The sequence below is a fragment of the Athene cunicularia genome (genome assembly GCF_003259725.1).
Source record: "Athene cunicularia isolate RWA chromosome 4 unlocalized genomic scaffold, athCun1 chr4_part1, whole genome shotgun sequence".
Classification (NCBI taxonomy): Eukaryota; Metazoa; Chordata; class Aves; order Strigiformes; family Strigidae; genus Athene; species Athene cunicularia.
This window is the reverse complement of record NW_020799098.1, coordinates 28,082,430-28,109,598: the sequence shown is the minus strand read 5'-3', so window position 1 is coordinate 28,109,598 and position 27,169 is coordinate 28,082,430. Positions and strand designations below refer to the sequence as shown.

The 27,169-nt window shown below is 35.4% G+C and overlaps 1 protein-coding gene across 15 annotated transcripts in view; it reads left to right on the top strand.

The window, feature by feature from the left end:
- FRYL (FRY like transcription coactivator) overlaps nt 1-27,169 on the top strand; it is a 168,898-nt gene that overhangs the window by 130,348 nt on the left and 11,381 nt on the right. For 10 of the 15 annotated variants that reach the window (XM_026846615.1, XM_026846614.1, XM_026846617.1 and 7 more), the window contains 15 exons: nt 226-836; nt 1,453-1,550; nt 2,529-2,699; nt 3,679-3,819; nt 5,926-6,123; nt 7,365-7,526; nt 7,812-7,886; nt 10,260-10,436; nt 12,775-12,783; nt 13,121-13,324; nt 14,211-14,381; nt 18,364-18,617; nt 20,772-20,979; nt 22,971-23,120; nt 25,987-26,085. In XM_026846615.1, the coding sequence (XP_026702416.1) occupies nt 226-836; nt 1,453-1,550; nt 2,529-2,699; nt 3,679-3,819; nt 5,926-6,123; nt 7,365-7,526; nt 7,812-7,886; nt 10,260-10,436; nt 12,775-12,783; nt 13,121-13,324; nt 14,211-14,381; nt 18,364-18,617; nt 20,772-20,979; nt 22,971-23,120; nt 25,987-26,085 (2,728 nt within the window). The remainder of the gene's footprint in view (nt 1-225; nt 837-1,452; nt 1,551-2,528; nt 2,700-3,678; nt 3,820-5,925; nt 6,124-7,364; nt 7,527-7,811; nt 7,887-10,259; nt 10,437-12,774; nt 12,784-13,120; nt 13,325-14,210; nt 14,382-18,363; nt 18,618-20,771; nt 20,980-22,970; nt 23,121-25,986; nt 26,086-27,169) is intronic. The other 5 variants (XM_026846616.1, XM_026846611.1, XM_026846610.1 and 2 more) reach the window with 1 other exon arrangement.

Genomic DNA, 27,169 nt, shown 5'->3' with positions numbered 1-27,169 from the left:
TGGAATACCACAGTTTTGTCCTTATGCTGTAAGGATATTTTATTCATATGTAGAAATTCTCTATTTTTGTATTATAATACTCTTACAGTGATGGAAGTGGAATACTCACTGTGTGTGTATATATGTGATTAGTGTAACACCTTTTTGCTTTCTTCCCTTTTTCTAAACTGTATATTATTAAAGTATTTTGCATGTAGTAATATGTAATATTGATCTTTATTTTAGAACCTCATACCATGATTCTGTAATGGGAAACAAGTATGCAGCTAATAGGAAAAGCACTGGACAGATAAATCTAAGCACAAGTCCCATTAATAGTGGCAGTTGTTTGGGGTACTACAGCAGTAATACAAGGAGTAATTCTTTGAGACTGAATTTAGTCAATGAACGGAGAGGTGACCGTCGACGAAGCAACACACTGGATATAATGGATGGAAGAATAAATCACAGTGGAAGTTTGGCCAGGACTAGAAGCCTTTCCTCCCTGAGAGAGGGAGGAGTGTATGATGTGCAGCCCACTACTGACCCTGTCAACTTGATGGCCACCATATTTTGGATTGCAGCTTCGTTGCTAGAGTCAGATTATGAGTATGAATACCTTTTGGCTCTCAAGTTACTCAACAAGCTTCTTATTCACTTGCCTCTGGATAAATCAGAGAGTCGGGAAAAGATAGAAAAGGTGCAGAATAAACTGAAATGGAATAACTTTCCAGGCCTTCAGCAGCTCTTCCTAAAAGGCTTTACTTCAGCATCTACTCAAGAAATGACAGTTCATCTCCTCAGTAAACTCATCACAATTTCCAGGCATGCTTTGGTGGATCCTTCTCAGTTAGCAGGTATTTTTATTAAAAGTATGTGTATGAAAACATTTTTTCTTCAAATTATGTGTAATCAAAATCAGTAATAGTCATGCATTTGTCTTAAACCCCCCCCCAACCTTCAGTTAAATGCTTTTTGCAGTTGTCGATATTATAGTGTTATATAGTGGGAATACATTACAGTCTATGATTATCTGCCAGGAAATACTGCATGTAAACTGTATCTGTTGACTATTAACTTACTTTAAAGTTGCTTACAAGTGAGTTTTAAAAGCACATATATTATTTTTCATTTTTATGCTAACTAGCTCAATTAGTAGTATTTCAAACATTTACACATTTTAGAAACAATGTGACTGTACTGCCTAAAGCTGTCCAGCTTCATGAGTTTTGCTTAATTGGTCTGGTGATGATTTTTTCATCTTATGCATATTTATACCCAGCACAGACACATTTATATAGATTTTGCATACATACACAGTTAGTTACATGTATGTGTATATATAATTTTTTTATCTGTGTGGATGTATATGTCATGTTGTAAAGGTTCTTAAATACCGGATAACTCCATATTAAATTAAGTTATATTAAGAATCTTTAGGGCTCATATAACTGTGTTTATGTATGTGTTTAGGATTTCCTCTAAACATCTTGTGCCTGCTTCCTCATCTGATCCAACATTTTGATAACCCAACGCAGTTTTGTAAAGAAACAGCTGACAAGATAGCAAAGGTATGTAAAGTGATGCTTGGAGAGGTATCCAGGAGTTTATACCAGCATTGTTTCTGTGTTTTTCTGCTTCCTTACATAATACTTTTATGTGATTCTAATAGTAATATAGAAATAACTATAAAAGGTTGTATTTTAAAGATGTGATCCAGTCCTAATTTATATAGTTGGACCTCGTATCAATGCCTCATTTTTTTCTTTGTCAATGAAAAGACATGTTTAGCTTGTTCAATGAAATTTTGATGTAAAGAACAAATTTCCTTATTAATGATATCAGCTACATTTCCTATTTGTCGTGATTTTTCATTTATATTTTTAAAGGAAAACTTTAAAAATTTTTAAGCACACTTCCTAATTTACTTATGAGAAGGAAGTGATCCTTACCCTTTGGACTGGTAGGTAGAGAAGAGAAGGTAGTATGTTTTTTCTGTTACTTGCACACAGTGATTAACCTTGGAATATTTCTGAACTGTAGTACCTGTTAAAGCCGGACAAGGTACACACCAACAATCTCTAGCCAGACTTAGTGGTATGCTGGCCTCTGCATTTTAAGGAAGAATGTGGAAAGGGGAATGAGAAGGTGCTGCCTGTCATAGAAGGTGCAGTCATAGCCCTCAGGTTGCCCAGACTGTGATACACAAATCACTTAACTGTGTGCAGGCCATCTCAAAGGAGTACATGCCTGATGCAAATCCAAAAATTACTGCTGTCCCTTAAATACTTGCACTACTACCTAGGGACACTAGCTGAGGTAAGCTTGCTGTAAGTAGTAAATGACCTTGGAGCATGGATGCCACCATCATTCAACAGAATGTTGACAGACAAATTTCAACAGAAACTGTACGCGTTGCTTGTGTGATTAGTTCAATTTCAGTTATTAGAAAATAGAGTGAAATCTGGGAAAAGTGCATAATGACTTGTGAATGCTTAGGTTAAAAATTTGTCATTTCTAATATAATTAAATACTCTTTTGCTTTTCAGGTTTGTGCAGAGGAGAAATCACCAACTCTTGCCAATCTGGCTCATATGATGAGTTTATACAGTACACACAGTTATTCCAGAGACTGTTCTAACTGGATTAACGTAGTGTGTAGATATTTGCATGACTCTTTCTCAGATGCTACATTTAACCTCGTAACTTATCTTGCAGAGGTAAATTTTTAATAAAAGTGTGTCTCATGTTAACAGTCTTGATCAACATCACATTTACTCATTGCCAATTCCTTATTTTTTGTGATTCTAATGGGGGGGGAGAGCACATCTTCCATAATGGGAGAATAATATTAAAATGTTCTAGGTTATAGAAAAGGGATGACTACTGCCATTGTGGAGTGCAGCAATTTAAATGTACCTTGAAATGATAATTCCTCTAATAAAAGATCCCTTGTTATGGTAGTAGTTTTGCAGTAGATATTTATATTCTGTACCACAATGCATAAAATGCACATACTGCCTTGGAATTAGCAAAATGTGCTTACTGCAAATTTTAAGAGACTTTTTTTTAGCCAAGTACACATTTTAAGATGTCCTTATCACAACTTCAAAAATAATTTCAAAGTTCAATTGTAAGTATTGCATAGGATATAATCAAAAATCATTATAGAATTCAGTATATGATTCTGCCAGCCATTCATACAGGAAAACTGCCTTTAAAATAGTACCTTGTGTGAAGAGCTTGTAGACCTTGTCCTTGAAGTATATCACTTCAAACTGATGAATGTATTTTAAAAAAATATTTGTACATTCTCATGAATGACTTTATATGTACTCATTTTTTCCCATAAAATTTAATTTATCAGCTTTCTTTAAGGTGTAGACGTAATTGGTTTTCATACAGCTTTGAGATTTTGAATTTGTATTAACAACTCCAGTGGGAAGTGTTCTAGATCTGTGCTAACAAATATGTCAGAATTCGGGAAAAAATTAATTAGGACAGAGAACATTGTTCTATTGCATTACTTTTTTTTTTAATGCTAAAACAAATTTTTTAAAAACAAAGTGGTACACTTAAGTTTCTTAAAGAGGAAAATAAATATGTATGTAGCTATATTTTAATATTTGTTTTCACTTTTTGCTACCATTAAAGGCCCTAATTAAATTATGTATTTTTAAAATTTTTTTTTTTTTTTAGCTTTTAGAGAAAGGATTATCCAGTATGCAACAGTCCTTACTGCAGATCATCTATAGTCTTCTGAGCCATATTGACCTATCCACAGCACCAGTGAAGCAGTTTAATTTGGAAATCATAAAAGTCATTGGTAAATATGTTCAGGTATGTACTCTGAAATTACCTTGATTTTTTGCGGGAATTAATTTATTTCAGATATAAAAATAGTTGTTCGAAGTCAGATTCCATAGTATATTTTTTGTCCTATGTACTTAATTCATTCTATGCTTATGTATTTATCCAGTTTGATTTACATCATGTGGGTCAAGTTAGCTGGGTGAATGTACATCTATTTACAGATACAGGCAACTCCACATATGTAGTTAGAGAAGACGGTCCTTCAGCTATTAAAATAGAAGGAAATCTTTACTGCTAAATACAGCACAAATGTTTTATTTAAGTATATATATTTTCAAAAGGAAGTTTCACAGTTAAACGCGTATTTAAATCACTTTCACTAATATATCTGTGAGGAACATTAAGGTGCATCTTAACAAATTTGAGTACGCTTTTTATTAAAGTCCCCTAAAGGTGAACAACCGTGTTTTGCCTTAGGTAATTTGATCCTTTGTACTTGGAACACAATTTACTGAAAACCTATTTCAGGGAAGAAGCTCTATCATCTTACTGAAAGATTTTGTAAAAATGCCTGGAGCATAAAACCATTTCAGTGCACAACAGCCTCCCCCCACCTTCCCCTTTTCTTTTTTCCTGAATTCCATTATTGCCAAATCTAGTTCAGTCAAATGGTTCAATCATAATTAACCAAGAAAAGTAGTGTTCCCTGGATGTTTTGTTATTGATGGATATGTACTTTAGATATTGTGTTCCTGTCAGAGTGCATTAGGCAAAATGAAATGATTAGCATAACTATAGTTTTCATGGCCTGACAGCTGCTTGCTTTGCCTCTAACCTTTATCTGAGGTTTCTATATAAGCCCACACTACTATGGAATATAATTTTAATTAGAAGATACTAGCCATCAAAATAATGGTACTATCAAAAAAACTATTGCAGACAAGCCTATATATTTTTGATACAATAAAACATGTTACTATAAATAACAGAAGAAAAGACCATAATTGAACGTGTCTTGTTTAAATGTGATGCAACTAAGCTGATTTTTTTTTTAGTCCTCTGCAATCACAATGATCTTAATAAGTTTAAGTTGCTATAGGGAGATTCAAGTTTGAGACTAATTTATGTTTATGATGCATAGAAATTCAGGAGATTGTTGGACTCTCATTACCCTTAAGAAGCTTATACTACTTAGAGCCTTGAAAACCTTAATGCAAAAAGCCTTAATGCATTAAAAAAATATTTGAACAAACATGGCATCCTAATAAAAAAAAAAAAAAAAAAAAAAAAAAAAAAAAAAAAAAAAAAAAAGCAGATATCCCGCTAACTTCAAAAACTAGAAGATTTAAGTTTCAGGTAGACATGTAACATTTTCAGGAGTGTAAATCTTAAACCTCCCAAGGTGCTGCTTTTGGTTTAAGTCTCTTCTGTGATTTGCTCTGCAATCTGTAGTTGAAACTGCTGAATTATTTACATTACCTTAATCATCTTTTTAAGGAGAGTGTACTCAAGTCGGGCTCTGCATCTTATGTTCTCATACTTTTGCCCTGGCTTTTTTAAGCACTCCATTGGTTTGATACTGCATAAAAACCTTGTAAATGTTTTTGCTTGCTCTTTTTTTTTTTTTTTTTTTTAAGAACTTTGAAATGTGTGAGGAAGTACAAAGCACAGAGCAGTTTTGTCTGTTTCAAATTCAATTTACTCTGCTCAGAAGTGTAAAATAATTAAAGATGCCAGGAGGTGAAAGTTGTTTGGCTTTTAAATGCTATCGATTTTTATCTTCTGGGGCATGAAGGGCAGATACTCCAGTGGTAAAAAATGTAGTGAGAATACAGAGAGTGAGAGACATGGAACAGTCTGGTATGGTTGGCACTGTGACCTAGAGCTACTGAGCCTGCCTGGCTGCACCCGACTGCCTACTGTGGGATGACCTGGTACCTTGCTGTGCTGCATTCCTGGCACTTTGAGGTCCAAAGCTGCCCACCTGTGTTAGCACCTTGCAGCCACCTGTAGAAGATTAGAGCTTTCTGGTTTGGGAATCTTGCAATGAATCAGTGCAAAATCTCACTGTACATTAAAAATGGCTGACATTTTTGAAGTGATTGTTTTGTGATTTCTGTATGTTCTTTTTAGAGTCCATATTGGAAGGAAGCCCTTAATATTTTGAAACTGGTGGTGTCTCGGTCAGCAAGCCTTGTTGTACCTAATGATATTCCAAAGTCTTATGGAGGTGACATAGGTTCTCCTGAAATCTCTTTCACAAAAATTTTTAATAATGTCTCCAAAGAGCTACCTGGGAAGACCTTAGATTTTCATTTTGATATATCAGAGGTAATTATTATATTTAAATTACAGTGCAGTAATGACTTTCTGTGGCAAACTCAGATTTGTTTTCTGTTAGCCTTCTACATTTATATATTTTTAAATAAATATCATTTTAAAGAATGGCTGATGTTGAAGTTTTACATACACGTAATTAGAGTCATACTGAAAGATAAACTTTGTATTCTTTTTTGGTTTTGCCTTTTTTTTTCCTTTGAATGTCTGGAGAGTTATTTACTAAAAGTCAGTAGGATTATTCTCAAGGGTATTTCAGCTGTGTCAGAGACCAGGCTAATGCAGCTGGCTGCTGCTTGCAGCTGAACATGGCAGACTTTCATCAAATGAAGGGTTGTGCATTCAAGGGCTGAGAGGATTAAAACCCTGTACTGCAGTTTTGGTGTGACTTTGGAAGGCAGATAAAATTTAGAAGAGAGAGTAGGGTACAGAGTATAGCAACCTTGTCGTGAGATGGACACAACTGGAGATAAATTTCTAGTAGTTAAAACCAACACCCTTACCCCCCAGTTAGGTTTCATTAGAACTGAAAATAATATATTAATACAGCTGATACTTACTCTATGTCTACAAAGAGGAGGGTAGCCAAATGACTGCAGTGTAATATAGAGATGTGAAAATTGTAGAAACTTCAAAAGTATTCAGAAGTAAGGTTTCCTGGTTGAAGCTGACCCTAGATAATGATTGGAGATACAGATGTCTTAGGAGCATTACTTAAATTGGTAAGTGAATTCCTCACTGGAAATTTCAGTGCATGCAGATAATTGAGAGAGAAGATGAATTCTCACAGAGTTCATTGGAGTAGCATTTTCTGTCAGAAGGGCTGAATTTGATCTTTGGTTTTCGGAAGTGTGTGTGTGTTAATGAAGTTTTTGTGAAAACAATTTGTTCATGTCTGTGAATGATTCTATAAAAGAAGCTTTGCACCTTTTAAACTTAGAACACAATTGTTTTTAAAGTGTATTTAAAAAATACAACTGGATTGTGAGCTTAAAACTTGCACAATTCAAAAAGCCTTAAGTGGGCAAAATGGCAGCCTGCTGCGTAGGGTAGAAGTATTCATCTTTGTATTTCCCAGTATACCGATACTCAGTGGATTAGGCATGGGCTTCACAGATTGCTTAAAAACAGACCAACCCCCCTATGTTTTATATAATACTAAATTCTGAAACCAAAGGTGTAGTCTTTACTAATATAGATTTGAATTTTAAGTAGGTAATTGTTATTTGTTTTAGACACCAATTATTGGGAATAAGTATGGTGATCAACACAGTGCAGCTGGTAGAAACGGGAAGCCAAAAGTCATTGCTGTCACCCGGAGCACTTCTTCAACTTCATCAGGCTCAAATTCAAATGCATTAGTTCCTGTCAGTTGGAAGAGACCACAGCTATCTCAGGTACCTTGTGTCTCAAACACATTATATATACATTATAGACAGTGTTTATGAATATATTTTAAAAAAAATTTGTTGAAGTGTAATTTGAAACCTATGTTGTGCCTTAGCAAAACAGTAAATTAATGTAGCAGAAACTAAAAGCTAATACTGGTGAAAAGAAAAAATGGTGAAATTCTTTTTAGAGGATGTCAGCATGCAAGATGACTAGTTAGAAATGCAGGCATTTTACATTTTTACCTGGACTTCCAGCAGATGCCCTGTTATTTTCTTTGCTGTATTTTTCAGAGAAGAACTAGGGAGAAGCTAATGAATGTGCTTTCTCTGTGTGGTCCAGAATCTGGTCTTCCCAAGAATCCTTCAGTAAGTAATGATGGTGGTTTATTTTGTTTTTTAAAGTCCAGTAATGAGAACGCTATTTCATTTCAGGTATTGGCTAAGGTACAACAGCTGTTTTTGACAAACTATTTTTTGTTCAACAATTCCAGTTAAAGAACTAAAAATATTTAGAATCATAAGTAATGAAGTACCAAGAAGTCCAGTGGGCACTGTTCTTTACTAGACAGGTTTCAAAACAGTATTTACATTCAGCCAAAACCAATGTTGCCACCTCAGTGAATTTAGGTCAGTCTTACAGGGGGAGGATTATATGTTCTAAAGCAAATATAAACTACTAGGATTAATTATAAATTTTTATCTTATATGGTTATCAAAACAATATTTTTTTAAGTCTTTGGACTGGACTCAAATATTTCCTCTCCAAATTAAATTAGTTAACTACTAAGGAGCTCCATTTATCAGACTAATCCTTAATACTTCCTCACAGAAGAGCGGAACTACACTGCCACTCCAGGATAGTGTGTTGTATGTCTGAGATTGCACATAATAATTTTAATTGTCTTGGCTAGAAGCAGGGATTGAAGTAGGTCTCCCCTGTTCTGAGTAAATCTCTATCTAGTCTATTATAAATAAGATGTACTTTAGAGAGAAGGGGCAGCAATGGCTGAGGACTGCAACAATGTTGATGCTGTATTGAAAATACCATAAAATCCATTGAAAATGACCAGTAGATCACATGCCTTCAAATTAGCATGGATATCAGTAGGAACAATAGTCTTAACTGTTGAGTAAAAGTAGGCCAATGGTGTTACTTCTGTGTACGGCATAGAAAAGAACCCCATAGGCATACTAAGCTTAATGGTGGTGATGACGTTAAGAGCTTTTAAAATAAAGTGAGTAGCCTACCTTGGTTGTCATCTAGAATATTGGCTTTTATAGTGACATAGAAGTTCCTGAGGGATTGAGTGCACCCTCAGCAGGTTTGCCAATGACACCAAGCTGTGTGGTGTGGTTGACATGCTGGAGGGAAGGGATGTCATCCAGAGGGACCTGAACAGGCTGGAGAGGTGGGCCTGTGTAAACCTCATGAAGTTCCACAAGGCCAAGTGCAAGGTTCTGCCCATGGGTCAGGGCAATCCCAAGCACAAATACAGGCTGGGTGATGAGTGGATTGAGAGCAGCCCTAAGGAGAAGGACTTGGGGGTATTAATGGATGGAAAACTGACTGTGAGCCAGCAATGTGCACTCACAGCCCAGAAAGCCAACTGTATCATAGGCTGCATTGAGAGGTGTGACCAGCAGGTCGAGGGAGGTGATTCTGCCCCTCTACTCTGCTCTCATGGGACCCCACCTGCAGCACTGTGTCCAGCTCTGGGGCCCCCAACATAGGAAGGACATGGAGCTGCTTGAGCAGGTCCAGAGGAGGCCATGAGGGTGATCAGTGGGCTGGAGCACCTCCCTTGTGAGAGGCAGAGAGAGTTGGGGTTGTTCAGCCTGGAGGAGGCTCCAGGGAGACCTTATAGTGGCCTTCCAGTACTTAAAGGGGGCTACGGGAGAGATGGGGAGGGAATCTTGATCAGGGAGTGTAGTGATACGATATGGGTAATGGTTTTAAACTAAAAGAGAGTAGATTTAGATTAGATCTAAGGAAGAAATTCTTTACTGTGAGGGTGGTGAGGCACTGGCACAGGTTGCCCAGAGAAGCTGTGGCTGCCCCCTCACTGGCAGCGTTCAAGGCCAGGTTGGACGGGGCTTTGAGAAACCTGGTCTAGTGGAAGGTGTCCCTGCCCATGGCGGGGGGGGTGGAACTAGATGGTCTTTAAGGCCCCTTCCAACTGAAACCTTTCTATGATTGATTCTGTGGTTCTTAACTGGGGAAAAATATTGATGGGAGGTGGATCTTAAATCTAGTGGATGAGGTTAAAATAATTGAAATTAAGTGCCTAAAAGATGAAACTGAAGAGATTTTTAAAGTTCAAATGGAAATAAACAGCAGATTTTAATCTGTAAAGATTAGGTATACAGTCCTTCCACAAAAATTGGAAGGTGAAAATAATATGGTGTGTGTCATGTGGATGAATATTATGATTGGTTTTTTGCTCTTAATTTTGACTAATATTGTGGTTCTGAAAATGAAAATTTGGGGATGTATTTTTCTCTTTATTTGTAGCTTTGCAATTCTCAGTTACATTAAGGCAAGAATATCACTCATTTAAAGATGTAGTTTAAAATCCGACTAGTGTTGAAAGCAATTGCAGTCTGCAATTGCACTAGTATTATCATTATAGTGGTATGTGAACTGCCACTTATGCCATTAAATTGCAGGAAGCAGGATAGCTGTCCTCTGGAGTTATGCAACTTGTAAGTTTTTATTTCTATGTTTACCCATATCTGCAGGTTGTGTTTTCTTCTAATGAAGACTTGGAAGTTGGAGATCAACAAACTAGTCTTATTTCAGCAACAGAAGAAGTAATTCAAGAGGAGGAAGTGGCTGTAGAAGACAATACCAGTGAGCAACAATTTGGAGTTTTTAAAGACTTTGACTTTTTAGATGTTGAATTGGAAGATGCAGAGGTGAGACCTTGGGATTTCTTCTGTGTATTTCCATTTGAGAACGTTTTAAAAATTAGGTTATGTTGGTGCAGTTCTAAAGAATTGGCATCTCTTCTAACTAATCCTGTTGGGAAGAATTTATGACGTGATTGAACTTGCATGATAAAGAAACCTGTGTCACAAACTTTGAAGTGTTAAGTTGTTGCAAATTGTTGGGTGTTTTCTGGGGAGAAAGTTGGGATTGGGGAGGCAGGGAGGAGTCAAGTGACTTAAATCTGAAAGTGAAGTGATATGACAGTATAAGACTGACAGAATGAACACCTGGGTATCATGCAGTAGGAAACTTATTTATGGAACAATATGTTAAGAAAATGGCATAATCTTTTTTCCTGATATGTTTCTGCATTTTGAAAACATGAAGAGAATAGCTTTCATAGTTACAAACTGTATGATATACTATCTCATTATATATGATTGACTTGGTCGCCATAATTGCTTGCATTGACTTCTACATTATATTTGGGGCTTGTTGCAGTTCTTACATTTACTCTACTTTTCCTGTCAAAAAAGAGAGAGGGGAGGTAAACCAAAACTAAATATTGAGAAATAGTAAAGATTCTGTTAACAGTTGTTACTTGTTTGGGATAAAATAAAAGGCTTCAGATCAGAATTTGCTGAAGCTTAAAAGTATGACTGTAAAAGGACTGGGAAGAAGAAATCAAATTTTTTTAAAGTTTCTTTTGGTACTTTTGTTACAGTCTATACAAAATACTGAATTAGTAATGGAGACCCTTGCAGGTCATGAGTCAACAAGCTACTAAGAATATCTGCCTATCTAAACAACAAGATTTTTCTTCCCCTGATTAATCTAGCCTTTTTCACAAAATCTTGCTTTTTACCTCCCTAATATCTTGGGTTTATGTCAGTTTCTTCATTCTTCCTGTATATTGCTTCACTTGAACCTTCTAGGAAAAGTACAGGCGCATTATATTCTATTGAATATATGTGGCCACACACTATACAGATATAATTTCCCATAGTGAATGCAAGTAGTTTAGAATCAAGGCTCAGCAGCACTAAAACATTATTTCGACACTAGATGGGGCTTTGCAGGTAGAATGCCAAAAGTTGAAAACTTTGCCAAACCAAGTCAATCTTTAACTTCATTTTCTATATTATTTTAATAGCAGATCATAATGAAGAAAAGGCAGTTTATTTCTCATTACTTGCCTGTATGCAACATGTAATGCTATACTTGAGAAAAAGAAAAAAAAAAAAGCTAAAGCACAGATTATACAAATTTAAGGCATTACACGTAGATTGTGCACTTGATATGAGCTGCCTAGTTTTACACCACAAATATAGAATGTTCTTTGTTGCTAGTAATTAAGTGTCAACAGCATGAACTGGGGCTTTTCCATTAAAGTCTGAGTAATATTCAGATTAAATTTAAGTGCTTCAGCCCACAGTAGTCATTGGGATTCTTTTGCTTTGCCACAACTTTACACACTTTCACCTTTTTTGGAGAAAAAAAAATCACTAAAAGAGACTACAATATGTTTACTTTGCTTTGCACATTTAATGCATCATGAGATCTCATTTAAGTCTCTACAAGAGATGCTCTCTCTGTTAGAGTAGTTTTGGAACTCATACTTGCTCATTTTGGGCTAGATGTGGTATTTTAGTAACTGTCTGTAGACTGGTGAAGTGAACTGATAAGGTTTTGCATCTTACCTAGATGAATTGTTGAAGGTTGGCAAAGTGCTTGAGAAAATCAAAGATGGTTATTGTACTTGTGAATTAAAACAATAGTGTTTTTAAGATACGAATTTCACGTAGTATGTTGGATGTCTGAAAACCAAGCATCCCAGCTTTAAAATGTGCAAACAGAAAGGATCCAGCTATTGGTGTTTAGGGTGCATTTCAAGAAACTGACGCAAAGTAGCTGGTAAAACAGTTAATGAAGATATTGTTTTTTCTACAACCTGTATATAATTAATGTTGATGGTGCCTTGTCAGTTGGATGTGGTCAGTTTAGATTCATGTGTGTTAGTTAAAGAATTTCATCTAATGTTTGTTGAAACAGTTGCTTTACATGTTACGCTAGAGAAAATGTATCATAAGCATGCTGGTTTTAGTGTTTTGTCGTCAGTTTATTTTTTTTAAATCAATCTCCCATTAGAAAGATAAATTATTTTAAATACTAGCTTTTTGACTAAAGCTTTTTTTCAGAGCTTGAATCAGTCTTTTACTGTTGGCAAATCTTATGTAATAAAACATTTTTCCCTGGTTCTAGAGTATCTTTAAGTGTTTGTCCTCGTTCTTTCTAATTATATGTGTTTTCCTTTTTGCTAACCAGGAGCTGCAGGTAAGTTGCAGCCTGGTGCCGTGGCTTGTTCATCTGTTGTTGTCTGTCGTGTTGTACTTTCTGGTCAGATATATAAAATTAATACTGATATAGTTATAGATTATATATTGAGTCGCTTTGCAAGAAGATATTCAAAAGACTTCTACTTCATTTGCCATATACTTTATCTACAAACATCATTTAACAAGGTATTTAAAATTTTAATAAAATTAAAGGGCTGATTGAAACTCTGTTTGTAATGTGTTGAGTACTTGTGTTTTCTGTGTTGCATTTGTGTATTAATGTTATTATGTTGAAATTTGTTTATACATATGTGTGCAAACTTCTTTTATTACAGGGTGAAAGCATGGACAACTTCAACTGGGGTGTTCGTAGGCGCTCTCTTGACAGTATTGACAAAGGAGACACACCATCTCTTCAAGAATGTCAGTACTCTGGTAGCACACCCAGCTTGAACTTGACGAATCAGGAAGATACTGATGAGTCTTCAGAAGAAGAAGCAGCCCTGACTGCAAGTCAGATACTATCTCGTTCACAGATGGTAAGTTGTTTTTCTATGAAAGGAATCTTTCTTTCTTAACTTAAGCTTTCATTTGCACTTTTAATGGATAAGTATGGCTCACAGTTTCAGTGTAAGTGAACTAAAGAGGACCTAAATTAATGTGGCTAAGCTTCTTTTTCATAACAACATCAATGAAGGGAAAGTGGTGGTGCATAACAGGGTTATAATTCCAGTATAGCATTCATGTTTTTTTGGTGTCCTTATACCCACTATGCTTGTTTAAATCTAAGTGCAAAATTACATGTGTTACATGTAAAGTGTGTGTCTCTGGATTCCTAGCTTCAAAAAACTCCAAAAATACTAAATAAGAACAAGAGCACTAAGTGATCCCATGGGAGCCTCAGTTGTGTTTAACCATTGAAATTGCAATTTAATTATGGATTTTGAAGCATGTTTACATATAACTGAAGAAAATCAGGAATAGTGGTTGCTTGGAAATATGTCTGTACTACCTAAATGAAATTAGGAAAAAAAATGACTGGATGGAGAGCAGCAGGGATAGTATACTGCTTTTCAGACTTCAGGCAAAGTTCATATTAATGTTGCCTATAACAAAGAGCTCTGCTCTTCGGTGTTTTTGGTCTAGCATTTCACTAGTGCCAAAGACCTTTAAGAACAAGAAAGGAAATAATTTTCTTTATCCCAAGGATAACTTTGAACTTCTCTTCAAAGTTAAACGTTACAGAAATGCATGTGATGCTTGTAATGGCTTTAGTGTAAAGCTGTTAAACTCGTAATATGTAAGTAATTTCAAATAGCTGACCATACTGAAACAGCCTATTTCAAAACTAATGTGTGTTTTTCCTGTAATTTATGCATTTGATAAACTATGAAGAATTTAATGTTTCTTTCTTTTATCTCTTAGTTAAACAGTGATTCTGCCATAGACGAAACAATATTAGATCATGCTGGTTTATCGCTTCAGTCTCAAGATTCCACTAGCAGTGTGGGAACAGAAGAGGTGCTGCAAATCAGAACTGAGACCCCAAGTTTGGAGGCTTCTCCTCTAGATAACTCTAGCAACCAGCTGCCTGAGGTGGGGAGAAATGTGGGCTGGTGCATGGCTGATTTGGGCTCCTTCTAGTGTTTTAGTAGCAACTTTGGCTTTCTTTTCAACTGAAATTTCATCTGTTACACTGATCATTTGATTTGCTTTTAATATTTCTAACCTGTTGGAATGTTCTTACAAAATGTTCCCTCAGTATGAGAACTAGTTGGGATGGACTGAGGGAATTTACCACAGGTTAAAAATATTCTTGAAGGGCTGATAATGATCATTTCATGGTGCAGAATGAAAATAGGCTAATATTCAAGATGCTTTTACCTTGATATGGTTGAAATCCTTCTTGAGCAACATTTTCTCATTTTCTTTCAAATACTTTTTTTTATTTCCCCCGTTTTTCCTTTTTTTTGGTTTTTTGTTTGTTTGTTTTGTTTTTTTTTTTCCTTTCTTTGGGTTAATGTGATTGGTGCTATGTGGGAGTAAAACCTCAGGCCAGCTGTGTTAGCAGTTGGTTCCATTAAATAGTCCTTTAAAAGGACCAGATACTAGTGGTACACTTTTTTTGGAAAGGCCTGTGTGGACTGAGACATATTTCAAGCTAATGGCTGCCTGCAAATCTGTGAGTACTTCAGTTTCTTGGTTTTTAAAATCTTTTGAATAATTTAAAATTAAAAACTCTTATTTAAAATAAAACTCTCATCTGCTACAATTCCTACAATTTTTAGCAGTTGTAGCTAAAACCTCAATATGTTGGGTTTTTTCTTGAAGTGGCTTGGTTTAGGTGGACTTTTTATCTTTTCAGTTAAAATTATTGATTCTACTGGCAAAATTATTTTTATTTGGATAAGCATTGCTAATCCCATCTTTAACAGAACATACACTTTTATTGAGTTTTCCAGAAAATTAAGCTATTCCTATATTTTGAATAACCAGTGCTCAGTTTACACTTAAGAATGAGTCTTCAGCCAACGTGTTTTAAACAGTCAACTGACTGGTTCAGGTGCCTGGGATTTCTGAACAAAGGCTGTAGTCTACCTGTTTGCTACCTAGAAAATCACTCTTGCTAACAGGCAAACCATCCACCTAGCTAACATTTAATAAAGATAACTGTCAGAACAGAGGACAGAGTACAACAAAGGGAAAGTGTGGGTGACTGCTTTCCTGTGATAAAACCCTCACCTTGAAAAACTGTAGTATTGTGACTTTTATAAAGTATCATTTCCCCACATTTTTCATATTTATCCATTATGATTATCTACATTTTTTTTAAGTGTTTGGTTACATTGCAGTTGGTAAATTGTCTCAACTTTTGTACAGCATTTGTGCTTAGATTATCATACAAATTGTTCTGTGAGTGCTTCAGCTGCTCATCTACAAGTATTTTTGTTCCAACAGGATTTTGGATGAGAAGGAACACTTAATCTGGATTTTTTTTTTTCTCCACATAGGATAAATGTTTTATGTTACAATTTCAAAAAGGAAAAGCAATATATAAGATGGGATTTTATAGACTGAAATTCACCACAGTAGAACTTTTGTCTTCTCCATTGTTCACTTGTGATACATTTTCGGCTGTAACTCATTTTTATGTTTTCATCGTTCTTTCCAAGAATGCCTTTATACTTGGATTCATTGTTCTCCTGAAGCTTCTTTTATAAAATCACTATACTTCTGAAAATCCAGGTGAAAACATTCACACAAAAAAGCACACAAATGTCACTCAAAATAATGAAAACACTTAAACTGGGCTGTAAAGTAATTTAATGATTAAGCAACATCCAGAAAAAAATGCTATATCACAAAAAAAAAAAAAAAGACTACAAGTGCATATAAATGCAGTCACTAAATATGATGTGTTCCAGGTTTATTTTGTGCTTGTTAAAACATGGGAATCAATCATATACATATGTTTTCTTCAAGCACAGTTCAAACACTCAAAGTTATCTCTCTACAAGAGTTAGCTATCTAGTTGGATTTTGTTGCTAAAAGGGAGAGCTGGCTTTATGCCTCTTAACATAATGAGCTTGAAAATATGCACACTGTCAACTCACTTTGAAAAATGTGTGAAGCCAGTAAAACTAACTTTTTTCTGAATTCTTATACTGCACAACTTGCAGCATAGTGCACTTGTTTTTTCCTATGCTTTATATGTAACTCAACACAAGCATTTTATGCCAAGTGTCAGTTATCAAAATGTTTTTAACATAAATAAATATGTATAAAAATGTATCTAAGGTTAAAAAAAATGCAGCTCTTATTTAAAAAACAAGTGTGTGTGCTGGTTAGATGCAGTTACGTTCCTTGTTTCTCTTGTAGAGATGCTGAAGATTTAAGTAAATAGTTTACTTAAATGTATTTGTCTGATTTCCAGTAATAGCATGTATCTTTGCAAAAAAGGACATTTCATATTCCAGTTGGGAATTTACAGTCTAGCTACAAGAATATTTTCAGTTTTATACAATAAGCTTTACAAGCTTAAGTATATGAAATTTTCTGACTAAAATGATTGTCTATTTTACTCATTTGCACTGTGGATTTATGAAGGAATGGTTTACTAGAAGTAATTTTCCTTAGGTTCCGTGGAGTTGTCAACTATATAAATCACATTTTAAAGACACTTAAAGAACATTCCTGTTGGTAGTAAAGACATGTCAAATGTCATGCAGAAAACTTCAGAAATCAGGAGTCATGGCACTATGAAGACTAACTTAGCTGTAAATTTAATATTTTCTTAAAGTGTATTCCTCGTGTACATCTACCATATATGATCAGTGCAGCTCTGTATCATATGTTAACATCTATAATAGAAGAAGATTGGTTTTAGTCCAAATTATTTTGCTGAAGTATCATAAAGATGTCCTGCATTTCCATGTGCCTTGGTTGCTCAGTGTGACAAAGTGGCTGTTCTGTGCCATAAAATTCCTGATTTAACTTTTACAACAGAGGCATTAGAAGTGAGGTCACCAGCTGTGTCAAATGACAGCAATCTCACATTGAGGAGTACCGTAGTCAAAGTGAGATGTTAGGATCACTATGAAACAAAATTATATAGTTCTGTTTAAAGCTGAATTGTCTTTTCCAATATGTGTACAGTTATTTATCAGTCAGAGGGCCTGTTTAGACTGATGAAAGCCATGAGTGATGTGTATGCTTAGAGGCTGTCTAAAGGTTTGTTGACTAGTCTTGGATATGCCAGCAGAGGAAGACCAGCACACTAATAATGAAAATGTGTGATGATTTGTGCCTTTAGGAAATAGCAGATAGAAAGTGTTGGTTTTATTCCACAGAAATCCAGTAAAAGGTTTCAAATGGATTCATCGTAAATTTAGTAAATTTGAATTGCTCTGTTCAGTATAGAGACGTTAATAATAATGCTAATGGAGGAAGAGGGAACGGAGAAAGGGTCATTCTAATATTACCTACCTGAGTATAATTACTGTATCTTTATGATTGCCAGTGAATTAAAGCCCACATTTAGAGATTTGGGGTTAAACCCTTAAAGCTCCCCATATTAACAGTAATGGCAAAATAATAAAAACAGTGGAATGTGCCTTTTCCGATGTTCATCTGTTCATCACACTGTTGCTCAGTTGCTCAGAAGAAATGTTCTATACTGGTTCCAGACCCCAAAGGCAAGCATGATGCAGTTGTTTTGGTCCTTACCTAGAAAAGTAAAATACCAAAGTCTTGAATGTGTGTGTTGTGATCTATATATGTTTGAGGCTATTTGCAGATACTTTTCTGGAAGTATTCTCTTAACAGATTTAATTGAGTGTATTTGAAAAATGGTATTTGTTATGTCATAATCTAGGATATTAATGTTAACCAGAAGTTACAAACTTTACAAGTAGACTGCCTGTCTTTGCTCACGTAAAATTGAGCAATTCAGAGAGATGAATGCTTAAAGTATAAATGGGTATTTGTAAACATTTTTTTATAAAATTACCATAATAAAAACTGATAAGAACACATAAGCCCTGACCATAAAAGTAATAAAAGTATGTTTGATTTACAGGAAGGCAGTTCAGCAGTAAGGGATGAGCAGGTTAGCACTGCTAGTGAAGACACTGGGTCATATCTACTACAGGAACAACAAGACTGCCTGGTCTGTCATGATTCTCTTGAGTTGGAAGAGACCCCAGAACTAGCAGAGGCAGCAGCTCCCGAGAGCTACTCTGAGTCTATCTGTGAAGAGGATGTCACTCTTGCTTTGAAAGAGTTGGATGAGAGATGTGAAGAAGAAGAAGCTGACTTCTCTGGTTTGTCTAGGTAAGATTAATATTGCTTCTAAGTAACAGAAATTACATGTTACCAGTGCATGAATCAAAGTAAACTTTCTTATGGTCTGGGGTTTTCCATGAATCCCATAATACAAGTATCTGAAGTGATGTTTTGCATATCTGATATAACAAATATACTCAATAGTTTGCTCAGCAGTTGTTTCTGGTACAGGGAAAACAGCCATTCAGGAAAAGATAAGAACTCTTGAAAAAAAGAAATCTAGCACATTTCATCATCATCAATAGGACAGAAATGTGAAAAATGTTCACAGGATGTTTTGGAGCATCTTCTCAGCAGCCACCAGCTGCAAACAGTACAACATAGAAAAGGGCTTGAACTGCTCTGAGTTATGGCAGGAACCTATCTTGGCACTCAAAGACAGGAAGAGACAGGGAAAAAAAAAATTACTCTTTTTCATTAAAGCTTCTGTAGGAGTCAGGCCAGTTTGTCTTTGAATTTGCCCAAGGTTTATTTTTGGTGTTAACAGTAATCAGTCTCTTGCATATTTCTAAGGCATTTTAAAGTAGAATAACTTTTTCCCATTTTTTTAATATGGAGAACAAAAACAACTATTGAGAGGAAAAGTTATAGTTAGTCCTAGCTGGTTGAGTCATATTTAAAGTGAAACCCTTAGTCCCTGGAAGGTAACAGTCTAAGAAGGAGGGAAAACAAACAAAAAACGCCAAACTAAAACAAAAAAAATTTCCAAATTGTTCATAGTAAAAATTGGTTCAGAAGCTTAGACTGAATAGTACATAGACTCAGCGTATATAGGAACATAGTGTATATTCTGTCAGGGAGATCATTTAAGGAGCCTTTTGCAGAAAAGGACCCAACAGGAGCTGTTAAAGACCAAGTCGTTTGAGAAGGTTCTACTGGGACTGAGACAGAGAAATTGACTTCTGTAATCCCACACACAGCCTACTGCAATATGCCTTGAAGAATTAAAGGCTGGTACCAGCAGTTTATTTCCTAATGTGCAACTGAATAAAAATCTCTTAAGGTTTTAGTTTATTTACACTAAGCAAACAAACAAAAAAACCCCATAGCTCTAGTTTAAAGAGCAACAGGGGTGTTGATATATAGGGTTGATACACTAGTTAGAAAATACCTGAAAATCTTTTTGAAGCTTTTCTTACAGATACTACTCAAAAGAATTGCATCTTAGCTTTTGAGCTTTGTGCTACCAAAATTAATGTATTTAAAAACAGCACCCCAGCTTCTTGTTTACAACATGTTTAAGACATGCTTGATGCTGGTGTGAATGAGGCGGTTGTTATAGAGAAAAATGTTATGTATTAAAAATATTATTTTAATAAATTATCTGTACTTGGAATCTTCCCATGCATATTTTTGCTGTGTAAGTACAGTCATAGAAGAAGAACTGTCAAAATGTATCATTCCTTGTAATACAGAAAATTTTAACAATCAAGCTAATGATTGTAAGTAGTAGCATTGGTTAATTTATAGTTTGATATTTTTATTGGATATTAGGTGTCTAATGGAAAGTATGGCTGCAGAATGCTCTTTGAACAAAGGCCCATTAAATTGATTGCCCGTAAAAATTAAAGTGTTCCAATCTATATCCATTCACTTACGATGTTACTTAAGACAGTTATAGTGATACACTGCTAAATGAGCTCCTGTGTTTCTTTTCAGGAAAGCTAAAATTTGTTACAGATATTGGTGGACCATATGTTTAGATGAATAAAAATTTGAAGAATTGAATGTTAATTCTGTTGTTGGGGGCAAGAAAAAAATACCAGTTTCTGAGTAGTGTGTGTGTGTGTGTGTGTGTGTGTGTATATATATGTATATATATATATATAGTGCAGTAAGTAGCTATATATAACCTGCAAATAGACCTTTGTCTGTAGATATGCATAGAAATAACATGTTTTAATAAGCTTTGGAGGTATTTGAGAGTATAGGCAATTTTTTTATATTGCAGTAGAAGAAGTTTTTGATTGTTTGTTTTTTACTCTTTTCTTGGTTCATAGTTACCTTGATTGATTGATTATTTATTTTACAAAACACTATCCTGAATTATAAATTCTTATTTTTTCTTCATACCAAAATGAAGGGGTTGTTTTCCTTAAAAAAATTACTGAGGAATTAATTTCTGTTGTTTGTTATTCGTAGCCAAGATGAAGAGGAACAGGATGGTTTCCCAGAAGTACAAACATCCCCACCTCCTTCACCATTTCTTTCTGCCATATTGGCAGCTTTCCAACCAGTGTCATATGATGATGAGGAGCAAGCATGGCGCTGCCACGTCAATCAAATGCTGTCAGATACAGATGGATCTTCTGCTGTTTATACATTTCATGTCTTCTCAAGATTGTTTCAGGTCAGTGAATTGCCATTGCATGGTTGGTTGTTTGAAATCTTTTCCTCCTGATTTCAGAACTGTTCTTCCTCTCTATAACTGCAACAGCCTCAAGATTATGGTAGCAAGAAGCCTTAGGAAGGAAGCAAATTAAAAGCAAACAAAAAACCCACAACACGTTCCTAAAAGAATGTTATATGGTTATACACTATTTTTGCACAGGATGTCTGCTGTATTCATTGTCTAGGTGTGATTCTCCTCAGGAAAAAAAAACAACAACAAACAGCTCAAAAAACCCAGTTGTTTCTTGTATGCTCTTAGTTCAGGCTGTGTCCCTTCTTTCATTTTTTTTAACATCACCCATGTTCTGTGGTGATTACAGAATTAATGTCTTCCTCCTGTGTTTTCTGCGGGATTCATTATTACAGGATCGCAGCATGTCAAACGAGAAATTTCTCTTGCATCTGTCATGTGGGAAAAAGTATTTTTCTGAAGAGAAATAATTGAAACATCAGGAGATCCACTAAAGCTGGAAACACCTCTGTTTCACTACATTTACCTCATAGATCTGATATCCAACACAAAATGCCTATGGTTTAATTTTTCTCACTTCCTCCTCCCTATATGTAGGGGATGGGTTTTTACATTTTCAAAGTGGTGCCACTTGGATGTACATTATTCTTTGCAACTTTTTATGTGATAGGAGAAGCACAATTAATCCATTTTATTTATAGGCAACGTGCCAAGCGAGCTAGGAGCAGATTTAGTACTACAAACCAAGTTCTTACGACTCCAACCCTTTCTAATATCACCAGCATTAATTTTACCTGATGTTTGGTATATCATAATAAATTTCTCAGTGAAAGCTGCACTTTGTTTTACCATGCTAGCATGCATTTTATCCTATATATATGGGCAGGTTTAGGGTTAGCACCATGAAGTCATTTACATGTGAATAATTCATGCTCCACCTTATCCATGGAATAACTTGTTTGCTAATCTATACCTATTTTCCATTTTCAGTTGAAATAAGTATTTTGCCACAGCATTATGAAATTCCTGTTACGTTCTAGATTTTTGTCTTTTTGCTTCATCTAGGCATCAGGAGTTTAGTTTCTCTGTATTATACAAAAGCTTAGCTGCAGTTGCTTTTCACACATTCATTCGTGTCCTGAAATGGTGAAACGGGGGTTCATATTCTCTTGTGCTCACTAAAGAGGGAGCTAGAAACAAAGGCAACTTTCTGTGGCTTGACAGGATATCCCTCAGTCAGCTGGAAAGATGGATATTCTGGGAAAAGGGGCAATAGCAATCCAGGGCTTGAGCCTGGGCAAGGAAGCATTCCTGAGGAATTGCTACTGGGTACAGAGGAGGGTTAAAATGATTAAATGAGAGCCTGGATGCCCTGTTTGACTGGACTTTTCATTTTGCCTTCTGGCTCCTACACTTTGCAGCTGTAAATATCTTTGCATATTTTTATTCTACATGTAACTTTCTAGGATTTATGAAGTAATATATAGCAAAGCACAGTGTTGTATTAGTTCGACCTGACAGTCTACATAATCAAACATGATATACATAGAACTAATTTTTGAAGAAGGTAGAAACCCTGCAGGTGGCAGTTTTGGAGATTGTGCTACAGAGGTCATATTCTGACTTGTAAAACTCTGTGTATAATTTTCTGCAACATAAACACTTGAAAATGAATTGAACTACTGTCTATGCTGCATGAAGATAAATAGTCACCCAGCTCTACTGATGCTAAAGGCCTAGACGTGAAAGGAGTAATCGTCTTTATAGATACAGGCTGGTTTTGTGTATTGACTGATTGCATTTTCTGGAGCTAGTTTTACATGAATATTTGGAGTGAATTATATATTACTTTGTAATTTATTGACAAAAATATATGCTGTCATAATGGCAATTAGCCCTGAAATTCTTAATCTAAAAAGCCAGAGGGAGGGCTAGTAAAATACAATGTAAAATAAATCTTTTTCTGATTTGATTCCTAGACCATTCAAAGAAAGTTTGTATCTATAACAAATGATTCAGTCAGCTTTCTTGGCGAAAGTCTACAGCGCATTGGAACAAAATTTAAAAGTTCTCTGGAAGTGATGATGATATGTTCAGAATGTCCAACAGTCTTTGTGGATGCGGAAACGGTAAAAATTTCATAAACTTACACACTGAAATATCTGTCTGTTTAAACATTTTTATGTAACATACAAAATGAAGCTTTAATATTTGGAAAATAGCAATGCTTGGGAAGATTTTTAAAGGTTTGAATAAAATATGTTAATTATATTTTTGCCTTTTAAAAGGTTGCTCTCTGACATCACTAATGGAATCATCTGAATAATTCTGGGATGAAAAAAAATATTCTTTTTGTAATTGAAATCAGAAAGAAATTAAAATATTAGGTGGCCGCTGTGTATCATTAACATTTAAAAACACAAGGTAGAAGTGCATTTTCTCCAAAAGTAACCTCCAGCTGTAACAATGAACAGTGAGGGAATTTACTGATACTAGGTATCACTTAAATTCCCTTGCTATTCTTTACCTTCCCTGTTTATTCCCACAGAGGAGAAGAAAGAGGACTACTTATCTAGCAGCAACTCTGCCTTTTTAGATTGTATTGTTTATGTATATATTCAGCGATGCATGAGAAAAACATTCTAGCTACAAATATACAATGAAGGTTTGTTGTTATGCAACTTGAAATCTTGGGTCATAATAAATATTAATGTGAGAAGTCAGCTCAATGTTCAGCAGCAGTCAAAAAAAGTTATGCTAGAATTGAGCTAATGTACATATCCCCAATATATCTACAACCTGAATTTTGGGGGCAGTTCTGATCCCCTGCTCAGAGAAAATACAGTTGAACTAAAAAGGGTTCCAAGAAAGACCACAACATGTATGTGAAATAGGTGGAAAGACTTCCATATAGGATATGAGTATGCAGGCTGGGATATTTTTAGCTCTTTAGGAGAGAAATCTGTCCATATATGTCTTCATTATCACAGAAAAGTGATTGAAATTATTGTGGTGTTGTCTTATTTGATGTTAAGGATGATCAAATTAAACTAGCAGTGATTTACAAAACATACAGAACCAAATATAGGTGATGCTTCATGTGATACCTAATCAAACTGTGAAACCCTGTCCTTTTTTACAGTGTCTGCTCATGTTTTCAAAAAGCAGCTAAAGAGATTCATGAAAGAAATAGCCCTGGATAGTTTTTTTTAATATGCAGAACAACATGTTGACAAAGAAAGCATTCTGGAGCAAGTGGGTCACCACATGCTTGCCCCGTTCTGCCCTTCCTTAAGCAACTGCTATTAGACATTGTCAGGTGGAGGACTGAGGTAGATGGATCTTTGGCCTTGACCCAGTGTGAGACCCTTCTCCTGACCTGTTTTTTTCCCTTGGTGCTAAAGGGGCAACTTTGTTCTTATGCTCTCACTTTAGAATATGGGGACTAAAAAAGCATGAAGCAAATAGTGCATTTCAAGGGAACCATGTGTACTGTTTTTTGTTTAACTTATGCTTCTTTCCAGGTAGTAAGAATTAGTCAAAAGAAGAAATTTCTTTAGGATGAGAAGCCACAAGAAGAGTTACAGCATGTGTGTTTTAAAAAATAAGCAAATACATATATATTATACACACACACACACATATATAGAAGGAATAATAAATATATATATGCACACAAGTATACATATATGCATATGTATGCACATACATGGATTAGTGTTGTTACATTGACAAATACTGTGTAGATAAATCTTTCCTCTCCAAATAATTTAACTGAAAGGAACCTACTTGTTTATCAGATTACGTTTCACTAAGAAAGAATGGCTAATCCAAAATAACATTCATGGACAAATCTTGGTTTTGTGATATCTACTGGTGTGTACAGGATTGGCACTTGATTCAGATTGGGCCTTTGATTCATTCAGAAAGTAGTTTTCAGCAGAAAGATGCCCCCTTCCATCAAAGCACAGGTTCATGGGTGATTTGGAAATGGCTCATAGCCTAGTGCTGATACAAGATGCCCACTGACGTTATTGCACATGTTGAGTGCAGAGTGGCATCATGTCAGAGAGCCATGACTTGCTGCTTAGTTGATGTGGACATAGACGTTGGGAGTAGCCCTGTCTTAATTTGAAAAAACATGTAAGCATCATTCCCACCCCTGCCTGAGGAATGTGGGATACTGTGACTCTCCGTGCCACAATTTTGTGATCACAGTCTTTGCGCTTGCACTTTCAAACTGACCAAGAGGTGCCAGGTAACAGAGACTGGAGAAGAGTACAGAGCTCTTCATGTGTGCAAGGGATGACCAGTGTGTAGGAGGAAGCATCCTGTTAGAGGCATGATTATTACAGGAAGCGACAGGAGAAGGATTAATAAGAAAAACCTAAGTGGAAATAAAATTACAGGGAGAAATGGTGTGGAGCAAAGCTAAGGTAGCAGCCCCTGAGGTAAGAAGAGATTCTGATTTATGTTAAAAAAGACAGGCGTTAACGGTAGAAAATTCTTCAAATAGTTCCTGTTTTGACAGTTCCTGGTTCCTAGACGGCAGCCTCTGCTGGTGGTATAGTTTGTATATTGAGAAGGGCAAGTAACCCTCACCGGACACTCCTTAGGTTGCTACAGGAGCAATCCAGCAGTACCTTTTTTTCTTGCTGCAGGCTATTCTATTTACACTAGCCGTGAGCATATCAAATATTATTATTTTTTCTGAAAGATCTAAAAACCCCTTTGAAATATCTTTCAGGTGCTAACTAGGTACTACCCTTCTAATTTTGGAATCAAAACAGTTGTTTGCTCATTCAACTGATATAGCTACATGTGTTACTTTACTAACTCAGAGGTGTCACAAGTGATCTGTACCCAACTAATTCTAATTTGATTGTTTTTCCAAATATGGACTTGGAATTTCAAATTATACAATTTTTATATTAGACTATATGGAATATAGCCAGATGTTACATGACTACAGAGGTGATTGCTTTTATCTTCCAGCTAATGTCTTGTGGCCTGCTAGAAACATTGAAGTTCAGTGTTCTAGAGCTCCAGGAACACTTGGATACCTATAATGTCAAAAGAGAGGCAGCAGAACAGGTGAGTCTTATATTTCAAAACCAAAAATTTTATTAGAACCTACTCATCAAGAAAATGTTGCAGGTCTTTATTTCTCAACATGGGTATTTAAAAGTAAAGTAAAATGTGGGGAAAAAAAAATCTGAAATAAAATCTTGTTTTGTTTTCTTACTACTATTGTATGTGTATAATCTGAATCTGAGGTTTTTCTTATATGAAATTTATTTTTGAAATCAACTTCGAATATATAATTTCGCACAAATGTACAAGCATTGGGAAAATTTAAAAATCCTCTTCAATATTCAAGTATTTTTAACATGAATATCAATAAATTATGGTAACTTTTTTCTTTATGAATGTTCTGGCTTATTTATTAGACTAGAAGGATGAGATTCACCTCCAGATGAAGACATTTACAGATAACTATTTGTGTGTGAATTAAGTGCCTTAACACCCATAGTATTCAACAACAATCAAATCAATATAATAGAAGTAGTCAAGAAAGCAATATATTTTATCCTAATACAGATACTGACTTGCTGCTCAGCTGAATAGGTCTTCAGACTTCTTTTTGTTGACTGGCTTAAATGGGGGCGTAAACAGCTGTGTCATACATAGACACATAATTTAGATCTCTCATCCTGTAACTAGATCCCACTGAGGCTGACATTTCTGTCAGTTATTTAGAATAATACAGTTCAAGGTATATGTTAGTGGTTACATCCTTTTTTTGCAATGAAACACGAAGTTTAAAAGTTGAAAATTTCTGTAGCGAGTGTCTGTACACTTGTTTTTGTGAACCTTTCTATGAAGTTCAGAAAGGAAGATACTAACTTCAGAAAACTGAAACAGGTAAGATTTCTATTTCAAGAGTCAAAAGAAAACATGAATCTACAACCAGTTTTCCAGGTACAGAGAGAGTGAATATACGGGGCTTTTGTTGTAGAGAGAAGGTGATTCATAGGAATATTTAAGATGCAGTTAAAGGAACTTTTTACTGATTTCATCAGCCTGTGAGATCATGACAATGACCGTATAGGCAACCTTGAGTGATGTGAAACAGAACCAGAATTCAAGCCATGATATCTTGGCAGAACTATGTTTT